The sequence below is a fragment of the Capra hircus genome, chromosome 7 (genome assembly GCF_001704415.2).
Source record: "Capra hircus breed San Clemente chromosome 7, ASM170441v1, whole genome shotgun sequence".
NCBI classification, from domain to species: Eukaryota; Metazoa; Chordata; class Mammalia; order Artiodactyla; family Bovidae; genus Capra; species Capra hircus.
This window is the reverse complement of record NC_030814.1, coordinates 39809667-39828083: the sequence shown is the minus strand read 5'-3', so window position 1 is coordinate 39828083 and position 18417 is coordinate 39809667. Positions and strand designations below refer to the sequence as shown.

The window sequence follows — 18417 nt, the reverse complement described above, 5'->3', positions numbered from 1 at the left end:
ACACACACACACACACAGACTGGCACACAAGACCATCAAGAAGGACAAAGAACAATGCTTACAGGGATACATGTTAAAGAACCACACAGGAACGTCTCTATTACAAATTAAAACATTCTTATACTGAGAAGCAGCAAAATATCCTATGCATGGAAAAGGAATAGAGAAGAAAATTATTTGGCAAGATATCTTAAGCCTCACCTAAAATCTCAACATTGTTTTCTTACTCCATAAGCCCAAACGCCTTCACAGCTTTTTGATTTGTTAAGCCTCTTACACTATACTATGCTTCATTTGATCGTACTTCACAATGGATAATAATCCGGCTTAAAACAAGACCAATCCCAGCCCACATTTAGGTTACTCTAACCACAGAACTATGTATCTCTCTTTCCCTTTATTCAGTTACTCTTTGGATAATTTTAAAACTCTGCATAAAATTTCCATAATACTTAAAAACAAGTTAACGGTGCAACTTAATAACGTGCTGGCCATTAAAACATATTTGATATCAATTTATTCCATGTTTATAGGCTATTTTCTAATTAAAAGTCTTAGCACAAAATCTGACTCAGTACCAATAAGTTATTTTATTTGTCAAAATAGGTATCACCCCATGTCATCAATATTGTCATTTAACTTTGTAATGTTTTCAATCTTAACAAGTAACATGCTCCTTAAAGAGAATAAATCTATCTTAAGCTTCTCCTCCACTATATCACTTAGTACGCAGTACGCCATCATTTTGGATGGCTGGGAGAAAATGGCTCTATTAACTAAAATTCAAAACTTGTATTCGCCTATATTCACTTCCCAGGAGGAGTTTCTTTCTTGCCTTTTAAAGTGTTTCCTTTTAAAGAGTCAGGGAACGAAGATGTAGACTCATCTGCTAGATTCTGAGGACTTGAAATGGAAAATTCAGAAATGTCTAAATGTCTAGATAAGCTCACAAAGACAGGTGGAAAACAAATTCTAAAGACTTAAGATTAAAAAAAAAAATTACCTTAAAAATCAAGTGTTAGAATTCCTTTCAATTAAACAGCAAAGTACTGATACTCATTTTATCATTATTTGACTCTATCTCAATAATGAAGGAAAACATCAAAAATAACAGGGCAGGGAATTCCTTGGTGGTCCAGTAGTTAGGATTTTGTGCTTTCACTGCCCAGGGTGCAGGTTCACTTCCTGGTTGGGGAACCAAGATCCCACAAGCTGAGTGGTGTGGCCAAAAAAAAAGGGAGTATAGTGAAAGTGTATACTCAGTCATGGGATTTGGACTCAGATGGGGTTTGAATGTCAAAACCCGTTCTTCTGGCACTGTCACCTGGGGCAAGTTATTCTTGGTACAGTTTCCTCAGCTCTAAAATGGTAATGAGAATAAAAGCACCCTTCTTGGAGGGTTGCTATAAAAGTGAGTGTGAGTAACTGTTTAATAGTGTGGCTGGCACATACTGGTGTTGTTCAGTCGCTAATTCACGTCTGATTCTTTGCGACACCATGAATTGCAGCACACCTGCCTTCCCTGTCCATCACCAGCTCCCAGAGCTTGCTCAAATTCATGTCCATCAAGTTGGGGATGCCATCCAACCATCTCATCCTCTGTCGTCCCCTTCTGCTCCTGCCTTCAATCTTTCTCAGCATCAGGGTCTTTTCCAATGAGTCAGCTCTTTGCATCAGGTAGCCAAAGTATTGGGGTTTCAGCTTCAGCATCAGTCCTTCCAATGAATATTCAGGATTGACTGGTTTGATCTCCTCACTGTCCAAGGGACTCTCAAGTCTTCTTCAGCACCACAGTTCAAAAGCTTTAATTTTTCAGTGCTCAGCCTTCTTTATGGTCCAATTCTCACATCCATACATGACTACTGGAAAAACCATAGCTTTGACCATATGGACCTTTGTCAGCAAAGTGATGGTTCCACTTTTTATTTTTTTTTATTTATTTTATTTTATTTTTTAAATTTTAAAATCTTTAATTCTTACATGCGTTCCCAAACATGAACCCCCCCTCCCACCTCCCTCCCCACAACATCTCTCTGGGTCATCCCCATGCACCAGCCCCAAGCGTGCTGCACCCTGCGTCAGACATGGACTGGCGATTCAATTCTTACATGATAGTATACATGTTAGAATTCCCATTCTCCCAAATCATCCCAGATGATTTGGGAGAATGGTTCCACTTTTTAAAACACTCTGTAGGTTTGTCATAGCTATTCTTCCAAGGAGCAAGGATCTTTTTAATATCATGGATCTGCATTGATTCTGGAGCCCAAGAAAATGAAATCTGATACTGTTTTCACTTTTTCCCCATCTATTTGCAATGAAGTGATGGGACCCCAATGCCATGATCTTCGTTTTTTCAGTGCTGAGTTCTAAGTCAGCTCTTTCACTCTCTTCTTTCACCTTCATCGAGAGGTTCTTTAGTTCCTCTTCACTTTCCATTATTAAAGTGGTATGATCTGCATATCTGAGGTTGTTGATATTCCTCCCAGCAATCTTGATTCCAGCCTTTGAGTTATCCAGCCTAGCGTTTCATATGATGTACTCTGCATATAAGTTAAACAAGCAGGGTGACAATATACAGCCTTGACATACTCCTTTCCCAATGTGGAACCAGTCTGTTGTTCCATGTCCAGTTCTAACTGTTGCTTCTTGTCCTCCATACCGGTTTTTCAGGAGGCAGGTAATGTGGTCTGGTATTCCTCTGTCCATTTACATATTAAATACTCAATAAAAGTAATAGCTATTTTTACAATTTGCAACGTCCCTTTCCCACAAATCATTTGCTGTACTATGGTCCACAGTGTGGCCAAATAAACCACCATTATTGTATTATCACTTCCTCGTACTGCGAGACCTAGGCATCTGCTGAATGAAAATCACATTTTAATTACACATGAAGCACTATAAAAAGACTGACAAAAGTTAATTTGCAAAACTTACTATTCCTGAATCAAAGTTTTCTCTTCCTAAGGCTATATATAGTATCATACGCTCTGATTAATTACCTTGTCAGGAAAAGGAAAAGAAGCCTCTCTCGTGAGGCAGGCTGATCTCGAGTACTGAAGTAGGAGTAAATCTGAAGAGCAAATAAGACGAGCCAGAAAACCATGAACAATACAGGGACTACCAGCTGATTCCACAGGGACATTCCCAAGGCTAGAAGGCCATACACCTCCACTACCTAAGTAAGAAAATAAGACAGGAAAACATCTTTTATCACTTCAATAAACACATTTAAACACAAAAATGTTTAACCTGCAGTACTTAAAAACTGAATAGCTTTTCTTTTCTTGCATATTAAGCTAAATTCCTTCAAAGTTAGCTGTCCGCATACAATTAGAAAACAGCATGTCTTTTTTAATCTACTAATTTTACATTATTATCAGCAGTTGACACATACTCATCAAATGGCAAACTGCCCTAACAGTTCTGGGATAATGTCAAAATAAAGTCATATTTGGAGGAAAACTACATCACAGGCAGTTTGAAAAGGTTTGGCAAACTTATGTCAAATCAAAATGATCAGAACTAGTGTGAATAATAGGCTTCCCAGGTGGCACAGTGCTAAAGAGTCTGCCTGCCAATACAGGAGACAGCAGAGACTTGGGTTCCATCCCTGGGTCGGGGAGATCCCCTGGAATAGGAAACGGCAACCCAGCCCAGTATTCCTGCTTGGAAGATTCCATGAACAGAGGAGCCTGGCGGGCTACAGTTCATGGGGCGCAAAGAACTGGACACAATTAAGCGATGGAACACATAACACAGCATAGTGTGAACAACGCAATACTGCTCGAGGGGTAGGAGGAAGGGAAATAGACAAGAATCTTCCAGAGTTTACTCAGGAATGTCATGGATGAGAAGTAGTTTACCGGAAGACAGAATAATCACTGGAGAAGTTTACTCTCTTTTGCAGCAAAGACAGTTTAGAAAGTCTTTTCCCCCACATTAATTCCCCTTCCTCCTCCTGTGTATTTATCAAGCAACATTTCTCAAATGATTTGTTTTGCCAAGTGCATTAACATTAGGAAAAAAGGTATACCTAAAAAAAGTTTACTAAGTTAATATAAGTTAATAAATTAGCTGTCTAGCTTATAAAGCAATCTCATGTGAGATTGATTAGAAGGAATTCTCATAACCTGATTCAGCCTAAGAGTACAGATGGTTACCAAGTTTCTGGAGTTACCAAGACAGGGACCAGATCCTGGTAACACAACAGAGTTCTGCCAGGTAGATTACAAACTCTAACCTAAGCAGCCAACAGTCTTGCTAGAAGGCTCAATGTGATTCCAGAATGTTTCAGTAACTATAAAGACCTTAAATGAAAATACACTGACTTGGAGATTATTCTAAATTTAAACTTTTTCATCTGTAAATCAAATGCTTTTTCTAAAACTGAATCAAGAGTAACCCCTATTTTTCCTCAATTGGAAGATACTGAAAGAAAACAAACTGTCTAGCTTGCTGCAAAATTATTTATTAGCAGCAAACTGATTACTGAGAGGCACAATACTTTTTCTCCTTTCCATTCAAGGAAATGACCACTTAAAAATCTGACAGTTTCTATTTCTTGCCTATCCAATTCTTTCTAGGTCATGAATTTCATAACCTGTATTTTATTTCCAACTATGACGCTTAGTGATACATGAACCTTATGACAAAGAAGGTAAACATGACACTGTAAAACGGAGGCTTTGCCCTTAGGGTATTAATAAACAGCGAGCATCCAAGCAATAGTTACTGAGTATCGACTGCTCCTTACAAACGAGGGTAGCACCACAAGATTGAATTCAAATAAAAAATACATAAATGTGTCATCTTCATTCTGAATACAACAAAACTTCCCCATGAAGAACCTCTTTAATGAGACTGTGAAAATGATTTTATCTTCTTTGGAAGATCTACTTTCAGGAAAAGTTGCTCAAGTTGATCATTACGGAAGATGAAGAAATCAGTAGAATCAGGCTAAGGTCAAGAGCTTACAGAATTTTCCTGGGAAATCTGCCTTTGGGGCCACAACAATAAGGAAAGGACTCACTTAGCATTATCAGTATGGTCCCTCTGAAAGCTTAAGGTACCTGTACCTTAAGGTCATGTACACAGTAAAGAGGCAGAAGAGAATACCCATTTTAATACTCTCTTCATACCAATGTCAATTTTAAGAGCTATTCTATATACTGAAACTTATTGATTAAATCAAATAGAACTATTTCTTTCAGTCAGTATGAAACCAACTGTTTGTGACTAGAAATAATCCGTTTGAGAGCAAAGACTGAAAAAAGTTGGAAAGACAGAAGCACATTATGTTGGCAAAATCAGTCCAAGCACCACATCTAAACAAAATCTGTCATATCACGGCCCAGAACTACTTAACGTCTCGGTCTAAATAAATAAACGTAAGGAAAATACATTAGTCACAGCAGGTCTATATCAGGAAAAAAACAGGAACTGACCTCTACATATTCAATTCTATATCACTCTTGTCTTTGTTATAGTAGTTACCACCAAACATTATCTCCCTGGTACTGAACTCATTCAAATCTATGGCTACCCTACATGTTAGCTACAACAGTTATTATTAGCTCTATCTTTCAGATAAGTGAACATAAGTGACTAACCCTGGGTTACACAGCTAGTAAACAGCAGCATCAGAGTGAAAACTCAGACTGACTGCATCCAGATGAACTTACTTCACTTTACTGCTTCTCAACAGAACTTAAGAATCTCAGATGCTCCTAATTATGTTGAAAATAGTTACTATTTTCCAAGTGTCAAACATAATATTACCACAACCATGACTGCGAAATAAAAGTGAATTAAATCTTTAATATATTTAATATTTATGTAGAATTTTATCTACAGTCTTACCTGAACCAACTCTCTGTATGCAGACTTGGCAAGATTATAAGGTACTAGAAGGTTAGACCCAAGAAAATAGAGAACTTCCAAACCAGTAAAAATCATAGCAAATTTGTTGATGATAACAATTGTTTCCAGAGGAACAAGGCAGAGGCGTGCTAGCAGAGGAAGCATGTGAGCCGAAAAGAGCCAAATCTGCTTCGTTTTCATGACACAGGAGCATAACGTACACACCACCAGCTGACCTAAAATGAGGGGTAGAAGGCATGTGAGATTTGGTTTCCACAAAACAAAACCACTGTTGTTAGTGATGATGACAAAGCTTTTGAAGGAGTCTAATTAGGATCTCTTAGATAATATTTTAAATCAAATTTTAACTTCATTTGACCATAATTAAATGTTCACATGTCCTGTGAATTTTGAGCACCAATTCCCTAGGACTGATCTGAGAAAAGCAGCACAGATATCCACTGGTCTTTATCACATTTCAGATGGCATATATAATATGGAGTTTTTAAAATTTCTAATTCAATATTACAATAAATTCAGTTACTATGAAATGTATTTAGCTCCTTTTACAAAGGCCCTCAATATTTAACTGTTCTAGTCTAGAGGTGAAAGTATAAAAGCCAAGAGATTCAATAACTTGTCTAAAATCATACTGTGACAAGACTTATTCTGAGGTTTTCAATCTTTAACTGCTTTTATAGGACCATGCAAGCCTTCCCATATGGCTCAATAACGAAAAATTAAAACTCAAAAAGTTTAAACAACAAATTATTAGAGGATTGTGCATGATTACAGAAAGTTAGGAACTACAGAGAAGTAAAAAGGAAAAAAAACAATCCATCTCCTACAATCCTGTCACCTAGGTTAGCACTGTTAAGGTCTTGGGTTTATTACATAAAACACTGCATGCAAAGCTGTAGTATTTTATCCGAAACCTAGGCACTGCTCCAAAAGAGCTATCCATATTATTTATTACCTTTTCAGTTTATTCTATGCATGTGGTTATACACAAATGTTTTGTATAAAGATTATAATGTACATACAATCAGCTTTTTTCATTTAAAACATATTATGCATATACCTAACTAATAAATATCTTCACAACCAGATAATCACTGCAGATGGTGATTGCATTCATGAAATTAAGACGCTTACTCCTTGGAAGGAAAGTTATGACCAACCTAGATAGCATATTCAAAAGCAGAGACATTACTTTGCCAACAAAGGTCCGTCTAGTCAAGACTATGGTTTTTCCTGTGGTCATGTATAGATGTGAGAACTGGACTGTGAAGAAAGCTAAGTGCCCAAGAATTGATGCTTTTGAAGTGTGGTGTTGGAGAAGACTCTTGGAGAGTCCCTTGGACTGCAAGGAGATCCAACCAGTCCATTCTAAAGGAGATCAGTCCTGGGATTTCTTTGGAAGGAATGATGCTAAAGCTGAAACTCCAGTACTCTGGCCACCTCAAGCGAAGAGTTGACTCACTGGAAAAGACTGATGCTGGGGAGATTGGGGGCCGGAGGAGAAGGGGGCGAGAAAGGATGAGATGGCTGGATGGCATCACCGACTCAGTGGACGTGAGTCTGAGTGAACTCCGGGATTTGGTGATGGATAGGGAGGCCTGGTGTGCTGCAATTCATGGGGTCCCAAAGAGTTGGACACGACTGAGTGACTGAACTGAACTAATAAATATACTAATAAATATAAATATATGTGTGTATATATAAATATATATGGGCTTTTTTTTTTTAGTTAAAAAAACTGAACACATATGACAATATTAGCACTTGACTACCTTCAAATATTTTATAATTATAAAATGCTTTGTTATGAATAAGCTTGTACATTTATGACACCCTTGTATAAACTACTTGGAGAACATTTCCTAATGTTTTCTAGCCTAAATCCCTATAAGCGGGATTACTGAGTCAGAGGAAACATTTTTTAAAGCTTCTGACACACATGTCAACTGCTCTACAGAAACAAAACACCCAGTGTACAGGGTGCCCCTTTTTCCACCTATCTGCCAACAGTGAAAATAATTTAAGAAAAGGAAGGGTAGAAATAGTTCCTTTTTTTTTTTTTAAATTTGTCTTTTGTCCATCACCCGTAGCACTGAACATTACCAGTAAGTATATAAAAGCACTTGCAAATTTTGACAAAATGCTTGTTCACATTCTTTGCCTATTCTACTAGGATACGTAGACTTCTGTTGTTAGAACAAGATATTAACTTCCTTTATCATATAATTGTGATATATTGTATATCACATAATTATCATACAATTATATCATATCATATAATTTCCCTATCAGTCATTGGAGTATTTTAGTAACTTTTTTCTCTTATAGAAGATTTTATTATAACAAGCCAACTCTATCCACCTTTTTAACAGTTTCTACTTTTGGTGCCATGGTTAATTACATGGCTCCCTCTACTCAAGGTTATACAAGTAACCACCAATGTATTTTCTTTAATAAAAAATTAACATATTTGGAAATTGTTATACAATAAGATAAAAAGAAAAGCTCTAAGTTTGTCTTCTCAGATGTGTAGTTAGCTATCTTAAAACTAGCTACTGGAACCAATCAATTCTTTTCTCATTAATTTGAAATGCCATTTTGGTATACTGTAAAATCTTCATTGTATTTGTGTCTGCGTTCGAACTTCTATTTTTTTTTTTTAGTGATCTTCTCTGATGACAGTACACACTATTCCATTTCATTCACTGGACAAGTCTCTCATTACTCCTCAGAATTTCTCATAAATTCTTAAACAGGTTATCTTCCAAATTAAGAATTAGTCAAATTCTCTTCCTTCTTGCCAATGAAAAGCAAAACAAAATATATATCATTTATCTGCATATCTGAGGTGATTGATATTTCTCCAGGCAATCTTGATTCCACCTTGTGTTTCTTCCAGTCCAGCGTTTCTCATGATGTACTCTGCATATAAGGTAAATAAGCAGGGTGACAATATACAGCCTTGACGCACTCGTTTTCCTATTTGGAACCAGTCTGTTGTTCCATGTCCAGTTCTAACTGTTGCTTCCTGACCTGCATACAGATTTCTCAAGAGGCAGGTCAGGTGGTCTGGTATTCCCATCTCTTTCAGAATTTTCTACAGTTTATTGTGATCCACACAGTCAAAGGCTTTGGCATAGTCAATAAAGCAGAAATAGATGTTTTTCTGGAACTCTCTTGCTTTTTCCATGATCCAGCAGATGTTGGCAATTTGATCTCTGGTTCCTCTGCCTTTTCTAAAACCAGCTTGAATGTCAGGGAGTTCACGGTTCACGTATTGCTTAAGTCTGGCTTGGAGAATTTTGAGCATGACTTTACTAGCATGTGAGATGAATGCAATTGTGCAGAAGTTTGAGCATTCTTTGGCATTGCCTTTCTTTGGGATTGGAATGAAAACTGACCTTTTCCAGTCCTGTGGCCACTGCTGAGTTTTCCAAATTTGCCGGCATATTGACTGCAGCACTTTCATAGCATCATCTTTCAGGATTCGAAACAGCTCCACTGGAATTCCATCACCTCCACTAGCTTTGTTTGTAGTGATGCTTTCTAAGGCCCACTTGACTTCACATTCTAGGGTGTCTGGCTCTAGATTAGTGATCACATAATCATGATTATCTGGGTCATGAAGATCTTTTTTGTACAGTTCTTCCGTGTATTCTTGCCAACTCTTCTTAATATCTTCTGTTTCTGTTAGGTCCATACCATTTCTGTGCTTTATTGAGCCCATCTTTGCATGAAATGTTCCCTGGTATCTCTAATTTTCTTGAAGAGATCTCTAGTCTTTCCCATTCTGTTCTTTTCCTCTATTTCTTTGCATTGATCGCTGAGGAAGGCTTTCTTATATCTTCTTGCTATTCTTTGGAACTCTGCATTCAGATGCTTATATCTTTCCTTTACTCCTTTGCTTTTCGCCTCTCTTCTTTTCACAGCTATTTGTAAGGCCTCCCCAGACAGCCATTGTGCCTTTTTGCATTTCTTTTCCATGGGGATGGTCTGGATTCCTGTCTCCTGTACAATGTCACGAACCTCAGTCTTTAGTTCATCAGGCACTCTATCTATCAGATCTAGACCCTTAAATCTATTTCTCACTTCCACTGTATAATCATAAGGGATTCGATTTAGGTCATACCTGAATGGTCTAGTGGTTTTCCCTACTTTCTTCAATTTAATCCTTTATTCCATTTTAAAATTTTTTATTGGAATATGTTGATTTCAAATCAACATTTTTAGTTTAATTTGTGTTCTATTCATATTATTGTTAGAATACAAAAGTGGCAACCATTTTTACACAAAGCTGAAAATTTCTTAACAATCTACTATGCTGTTTGTAACATATGTGGTATTTTCTCCCACAGAGTTATTAATTTCAGTCTTTAAAGAACTGATACTCAAATCACAAGAAAAACATTTATAAAGGTATGAAAAAAGAGAAAAACTCATAGCAATGAAGAAAACTGAGAAGAGAGGCCACTTAATAAGTCAACAAAATTTTAGGGGATAGAAAACAACGATTAGGCCATTAGTCTTTCTCCACCATGGGAAGACTGAAGTTCGCTTTTTGGAAAGGCTGAAACAGGCTCCTGGACACTGTGCACACCCAAGGCAGAGGTGAGGTGCGGTGCCCAAAGGAAAACAGGAGATTAAAAGTGTGCATCCACAAAGATGATAGCTCTCTAGGTCTCCAAACACTGCTGCCACATTTACTGCCATTCAGCTCTCGTCCCTGGCATCAGGCCCCCCTACAGGAGATAGATTCTTCTCGGGAAACTGACCCAAGTCCAGTGAAAAGACCACAAAGATGCACACTTATGGGGTCCCCCCAGTAAGCGTCAGGCCCACCTGAACACCAACTGCGACAAACACCAGTTGGTATGCCTTAAAGAGATTACAACTGGCAACTTAATAATTCACGTCAATACAAATGACAACAGAAGGATATTTAAGTAATAACCAGATCATTCTAATTCAGGCTTAAGAACTACTATTGTCCCATGTAAGGCAGAGAGCAAAAGAAAGACAAAAGAATCTCAAGAGAAAATAGAAAGAACGCAAGGAACAAAAGAAAGCTTCAAAGTAAATGATACATCTAAGAAATTAAAAAGACTGTCACAATAGAAAGAAAACAAATCCCAGAATACTAAAAAAATATCTAACAAAAAAAAGTTGGGAAATCTCAGAAAGTAAAACAAAAAACAAAGAGAGAGACAGAGAAAAAGGAAAATAGAACAGTAAGAAAGTTAGGGGTTCAATGTGGAAGAAAGCTTATCCAATTAAAAGGAATTCCAGAAAGGGACAAAAAAGAAAACAGCAGGGAAGAAATTATGGTGAGCTGAAAGGAGAAAAGCTTCTGGGGAATGATGCCTGACAGGATAGGAGTGGTACAGAAAGAGTAGATTTTCATCACAATATTGTGGTATCACTCCCAATAATTTTTTAAAATTGTGTTTATTTCTTGACTTTTAAAAGTAAGTGTATATCTTTCATTAAAAAATTAGCTGAAACTCTGAAAAAATACTTAAGAGAAAGTGCTTTACCACTAGGGATATTTAAGAATTTTCATTTTGGCATGTCTTACTTTCACTGCACTCATAGCTATGATATTTAAAGTTCCTTGTTCCGCATGATGCAAACTTCCTCTAAGCTATGAAAGTTCCCGTAAGTCTAGGCCAGCACATTCAGTTCTCAGCTCTGGAGTGAGAGGTTTCAATTATCCTCTTTCACAGCAGAGTGTGACTCATATGCTGTGACTCTTGAAGGGAAGACCACCTCTCTTACTTAGGGGAGAGAAGGAAGGAGTCATACTGTTGGTGGAAATCTTTCCGAAAGCTCCAGAAGCACAGCAAGCTGTTCAACTTGATGCACCTATTCCAACTGGCGATTCTGAACAAAACAAAATCACAATGTACTCTGGATTTCAGGATTCCTTAAGAACTATCTCCAAGAAGTCCATAACCCTAAGAAAGAATGGCATATTCATATGACTTAGTTTTTCATTAAAAGTTTATTAGTGAAACGGAAGAAAAGGAGTAAAAAGCTACTTTAAAATCAAAGTCTAAAGAAAAATATGCTACTTAATAATTTACGGATTTCCAGTGAATTAAATCTTGCCTGGGTGAACACACTATCATAAGCACAGATGGGAAAAATTTAGGGAAATATACAGATTTACACTAAATCACATCCATCAGAGAATAAAAGAAAACACTTTGAGTTTTCGAATCAGGCAAATATTTTCATACTTGGATGAAAATATTACCACTATTGAATATGTGGTACTATTTGGATGTTACCACTATTGAATACAGCCATGGGATATGGCCGTAAAGCAACATTATTTTTGTGTTCTACTCTCTTAAAAAGCCATTCTTTGAAGCTAAGTGTTCTCCTGCCCCTATAAGGCAAGTCCCATAACTTTTCTAAACCAGTACAGTTTGCACAATCTGATCTAATCTAATCTCAGTCGACTCAAACAAAGCTCTGATTTAAAGTTGAAGGTTTTCCTTTACTCCAGCTGAAGCTCCTAGTGTTGTTGTTCAGTTGCTCTGTGTGTCCGACTCATTGTGACCCCATGGACTGCAGCACGCCTGGGTTCCCTGAGCTTTACTATCTCCTAGAATTTGCTCAAACTCATGTCCATTGTGTTGATGATGCCATCCAACCATCTCATTCTCTGTTGCCCCCTTCTCCTCCTGTCCTCAATCATTCCCAGCATCAGGGTCTTTTCCAATTAATCTGCTCTTCACATTATGTGGCCAAAGTATTGGAGCTTCAGCTTCAGCATCAGTCCTTCCAGTGAATATTCAGGGTTGATTTCCTTCAGGATTGCTTTGATCTCTTTGCTGTCCAAGCGACTCTTGAGTCTCCTCCAGCACCACAGTTCAAAAGCATCAATTCTTCGGTGCTCAGCCTTCTTTATGGTCCAACTCTCACATCCATACATGACTACTGGAAAAACCATAGCTTTGACTAGAAGGACCTTTGTCAGCAAAGTGATGTCTCTGCTTTTTAATAGGCTATCTAGGTTTGTCACAGCTTTTTTTCCAAGAAAGTATCTTTTAATTCCATGGCTGAAGTCACCAACCACAGTAATTTTGGAACCCAAGAAAATGAAATCTACCACTGCTTCCACTTTTTCCCCTTCTATTTACCATGAAATGATGGGACCAGACCTACGTAACTCAATGAAGCTATGAGCCCACCACGCAGGGCCACCCAAGAAAAAAGAGTCATGGTGGAAAGCTCTGACAAAACATGGGCTACTAGAGAAGGGAATGGCAAAGCACTTCAGTATTCTTGCCTCAAGAACCCCATGAGCAGTATGAAAAGGCAAAAAGATATAACTGGAAGATGAGTCCCTTAGGTCGGTAAGTGTCCAATATGCTACTGCAGAAGAGCAGAGAAATAGCTCCAGAAAGAACGAAGAGGCTGGGCCAAAGCAGAAACAATGCTAAGTTGTGAATGAGTCTGGTTGTGAAAGTCAAGTCCGATGCTGTAAAGAATACTCAATAGGAACCTGGACTATTTTGGTCCATGAATCAAGGTAAATTAGGCTTGGTCAAGCAGGCGATGTCAAGAGTGAGTATCAATATTTTAGGAATCGGTGAACTAAAAAGAATGGGAATGGGTGAATTTAATTCAGATGACCATTACATCTACTACTGTGGGCAAGAGGCCTCCTTTGGGGGTCACAGAAAAGCAGCAACTGTGAGAGGGAGTAGAGAGCTTATGGCAAGCTGCTTCTCTTTCTCTGCCAGCACAGTGGCATTCTTCCTGACTTACTTACCCACAGCTGAAGCAGGCAGGCAAGGAGAGGGAGAGAAGTAGAAAACTCTTACTGGACTATTTTCTTACAATGGTATGGTATTGGTGCTGTCTGCAGTTGAGATATTTAAAATGGATTTTCTTTCTCCTGGGCATATTTAAGTGTTTTTCTGATTGTTCCCATTATCATGGATCTCTTATCTGCATGACCTTTCATGCTTGTTATATACCCTCCTCTGGCTGCTTTTGGTTCTTTCCTCAGCTCCTGGGAATCTGGAAGTACAATGCCTGTTGGCGTCTTCTCATCTTTTTAAGAGCCCTCTTGGAAGGATCTAAGAAAACTCCATTGACTCTCGGGACCCTCATCTAGTCCACAGGAAACTAACATTCTTTGCCTTCAGAGATTAGATGATACAGGAGAACCTCACAAGACATTTTCACTTTACAGTCAGAAACTCAACAGCCAGCCGGCCCAGTGGCCTTTATGTCAGATTAGAATTATAATATGAGCCGTATATGTAATGTTTAATATTCTGGTAGCATCATTTTATGAAGTTAAAAAAAGTAAAATTGATTAACAATATATTTTATTTAACCTAATGCATCACAAATATTAGGGCTTCCCTGGTGGCTCAGTGGTAAAGAATCAACCTGCAATGCAGGAGACTCAGGTTCGATCCCTGGGTTGGGAAAATGCCCTGGAGAAGAAATGGCAACCCACTCCAGTATTCTTGCCTGGAGAATTCCATGGACAGAGGAGCCTGGTGGGCTACAGTCCATGGGGTTGTAAAAGAGTCTGATACGACTTAGTGACTGAACAATAACAACAATCCTAAATATTATCATATAGACATTCAATCTATACCAAAAAATGAACAAGACATTTTGCATCCTTTTTGTACTAAGTTTGATTTGGACCAGTCACATTTCAAGGGCTCATAAGGCACTTGTGGCTTGTTTTGGATGGTGCAGCTTTAGATTTTGCACACCTAGTCAGACACCAGTCTGCAGGATCTCTCCTAAGCCACACACACAAAACAACTCTGAGTCCCCAAATGGTCCCCCACTGAATTCTCTACATGAGAAGGGGGCTGGGAAGGTATTTCAGAGAAAACAGCTATCTAAAGAAATTCTCTTACAAATTCCAACATTAAACCTCTTAACACCTTCTACATGGAGTGGTTTAAGAAACACATACAAGATTCCTCTCACTTCCTTTTTGCAATTTTGGAATGGTAAGATCTGGTACTTCACTTTGGGCTGTATCTATGTTGTTCTGGGATCCTATGCAATCCTTCTATTATAAACATTCTCCTACCTGAATGTTTCAATCACATCTCAAGTTCTTGATGTTTCTGGTAATTTATTGTAGACTAGAGATAATGGCTTTCAACAACAGTAACCAATATTAAGACATTACATATTTCATTTTAATCTTACAAAGTAATTATTAGGTTTATTTAAAAACCAACCTTCCCAAATACTTAAATTATCCTTAAAAAACACAAGTAATTAAAGGCTATATATAATTATAAACATGTAAAATAAGAAACACCTTATTTAGAGAGAAAAAGACTAATAAGAAAATGTAACATTTAACAATAACTGTGTTTTCAAAGAGTCATCAAGAATAACTTCAAGGTTTCCAACCTTTTTGTATTAAATATGAACTAATTTTATAAGAGTAATTAATACTTGGTTGGTTCCTACCTACACTTTTGATTCTTTTATAATACTTACCTATTAAGGCTGTGGTAAATCGATTCATGGAGAGTGGTTCTAAATACATTGGTCCTTCATAGGCGGACTCCAGTTCACTTCTAACATAGTCCCTAATAAGTAAAATGATAAGAATGTATTAGATACATTCTAAGCACATACAGGACAGAGAAGCAGCTAAGCACAGTATTATTATAAAAACATATTATGTTAATAACACTTCACATCTATATGAAGGAAAATTTTAGGTACAAAAAATTATAGAGGGATGACCGTCATCTCCTTGGCCCATGTGATGAAAACAGAATTCACTGAAACTGAATTTTACTTGCAAAGAAGCAGCCAAAACTTCACTTTGTTGGATTCTCTTTCTTCCCATGGTCTCATTAATATAATTTACGCCCAGGAAAAAGCCAATTGAGATGCCACCTCTCAACCCTACTACTTAACTGATAACACCTAACACTATTTCATTAATTTCCCCTCTTTTCATTAGCTTCTGTTATCCCTCCCATCTTATTTTCCCCAAAGTTTTTTCTCCAATTATACTTAATCAGCTATATGTAAAAACACAAACTAGTTAGAAAACTGGCTTGTAGCAAGACAATCCTTAAAAGATGTCATTTTCAAGTTTACAGGAAATTTATAATTAGAATTATAATATTTAAGTAGGCTACAAATTTATTTTGAGATAAATTTTAAATCAAATTAAATTATTTCTTATAAAACATAATTCATTTAACATTGATCACTGAGAAATAACAAGATTTAATTAGTGGTTAAAGAGACTTTACACTCTGAGAAAACAGAACTTTTAGGGTAGAGGCAGAAAGGAAGAATTTATTGTCAGTTAAGTTCAGTGGTAATAGAACATGGTTGTCTTAAATTCTTCTGACATAAAAGTAGGAAAATTTGTGTTAAAAAATTCTCCTTTTCTTCAATTGTTGAATACTTTACTCCCTGTACTTTAAAACAGGTTAAATACGTCAAGTATTTCTGAAAAACTCATATGGCCGTATTTACTTTTTCCATGAAATTACTTCCTATTAGGCAATCAAGTGGAATTCCTTCAGCATAAGACAGTTAACCAAGAAATGATCCTTACATAATCAGCCAGCGACTACTGCCAAAAGTCAAAACTAAAAACTAAAATAAAAATTTTAAAACAGTTTTTGGAACAATTATAAAAATCAATGAATGACTAGGCTTCTTGGGTGATTTAGCTATTCTCCTCTATCACTCTTTGAGGATTATTTCTAACAAATAATGTATTAACAGTCTTTCTACTGACAGAAAAAAACAAATCCTCAAGAGGCATGCTTCTAATGCAGCAGTTGTCAACCAGGTGTGGGCCTGCCCCTGAGCGGATATTCTGCAATGTCTGGAAACATTTTTAGTTGTCACAGCTTCACAGGGTGGAGGAGTGCTCCTGGCACCTAAGTCAAGATGCCTCCAAAGCATCCCACAGCACACAGCACAGCCCCCACAACAAAGAACTGCCCACTCCAGAAGCTCAGTGGTTGAAGCCTTGTTTTAATGTAAAGAGACACAAACACTACACGTGCAAATTACATATAAATATCTGATCGTGAGATTAACGTAATTAATATTTTTAATATAGTTTTAGGATAGAAAGGTAAAGAATGAGAAGTTAATTCTGACGTTTTAAATAAAATACAAATGTAAGTACCATTTACATTTATGAAGTCTTTGGAAATGCTATTAAAAGAAACAAATTTATATTTAAAAGAGATCTAACTTTGAGTCCCAATGGTGGCGCTAGTGGTAAAGAATGTGCCTCCATATAAGGAGATACAACAGACGTGGGTTCCACCTCGGTCAGGAAGAAGGCATGGCAACCCACTGCAGTATTCTTGCCTGGAGAATACCAGGGACAGAGGAGCCTGGTGGGCTACAGTACATAGGGCCGCAAAGAGTCGGACATGCCTGAAGTGACTTAACATGCAGCACACAACTTCTGAGTCCCAGTAGGACCTAGGCCTTTAAAGTCAAGTAATTTCTTTTTGGCCAAAGCGTCTCTCTCTCAAATAGATCCAGTTTAAAAAAAGAACCAGCGACAATCCATAAGGAGAAAGCAGACTGGTGTCTGCTGGAGGGGAAGTGGGGAGGGGGAATGGAAATCAGTACTCAAGAGTTGCAGGTTTTATTCCAGGGGGACGAATGTGTTGAAATTAGATAATGGTGACAGCTGCACAACATTAGGATCGCACTATCTGCCACTAACCTATTCACTTTAAAAGGTTAAATCTGTTACACGAACTTCACCTCTACAAAAAAGGCGAGCCTGCGGGAGCACCAACTGCAAGCAGGAGAAAAGCCAGAAGACCGCCCAAGAGGACCTCGGTCCCAGGAGCTCTCTCCTGGTGAGGGCAAGGGAAGGAGACGGCAGAGCTGGGTTCCCTGTCGTGTTTTCTCCCACGTTTGCTTCTGTCATCATATTATTGGTGTTTTATAATAAAACTCGGCAAACTCAACATTATCAAGAATTTTTTACTGCTGAGACATTTGCTAATTGTTTTTATATTATTTCCAAGCCTACTTCAGTTTATCCTCTTTTTAAAAGCCTCTTTGTTTTTCCTTAGTCCATTATCCAAAATTCTAATTTCACATAACAAAACTTCTAAGGCAAATTAACATTTTTTACACTTTTTTATTTTAACTCAAAAGGAATCTGCTGTATACCTGTGTTGCTAGCACACTGGTAGGTCTTGAAAATGCTGCAGTAGACAAGAAAAACACAGTTGTGAGGATGAAGCACACAAGCCAGGAAAGAAGATATACATAACACTTATCCTAACAATTATTTAATTATAATTGTGACAAACGCTGGAAGAAAAAAATACAGAATGTTCTCATGGTTTTTGAAAATTTAATTTTTATATTCACAGCCCTGTTTATTAAAAAATTACCTTTTATTATCTTCACTTCTTGATTTATACTTTCTATTTAGCTTGCTTTTTGTCTCTCATTCTATTTCATAGGATTATTATAACGGGTTTAATGCAACAGTTTCCTTTTCTTTTAACCTAC

General features: G+C 37.4%; 1 protein-coding gene across 3 annotated transcripts in view; it reads right to left on the bottom strand.

Moving 5' to 3' along the window:
• The window catches only part of RNF145 (ring finger protein 145), a 63824-nt gene that overhangs the window by 18119 nt on the left and 27288 nt on the right, over positions 1–18417 (bottom strand). For all 3 annotated transcript variants that reach the window (XM_018050097.1, XM_018050095.1, XM_018050096.1), the window contains 3 exons: positions 15388–15479; positions 5866–6101; positions 3006–3181 (listed from right to left, as the gene is read on the bottom strand). In XM_018050097.1, coding sequence (XP_017905586.1) covers positions 3006–3181; positions 5866–6101; positions 15388–15479 — 504 coding nt within the window. The remainder of the gene's footprint in view (positions 1–3005; positions 3182–5865; positions 6102–15387; positions 15480–18417) is intronic.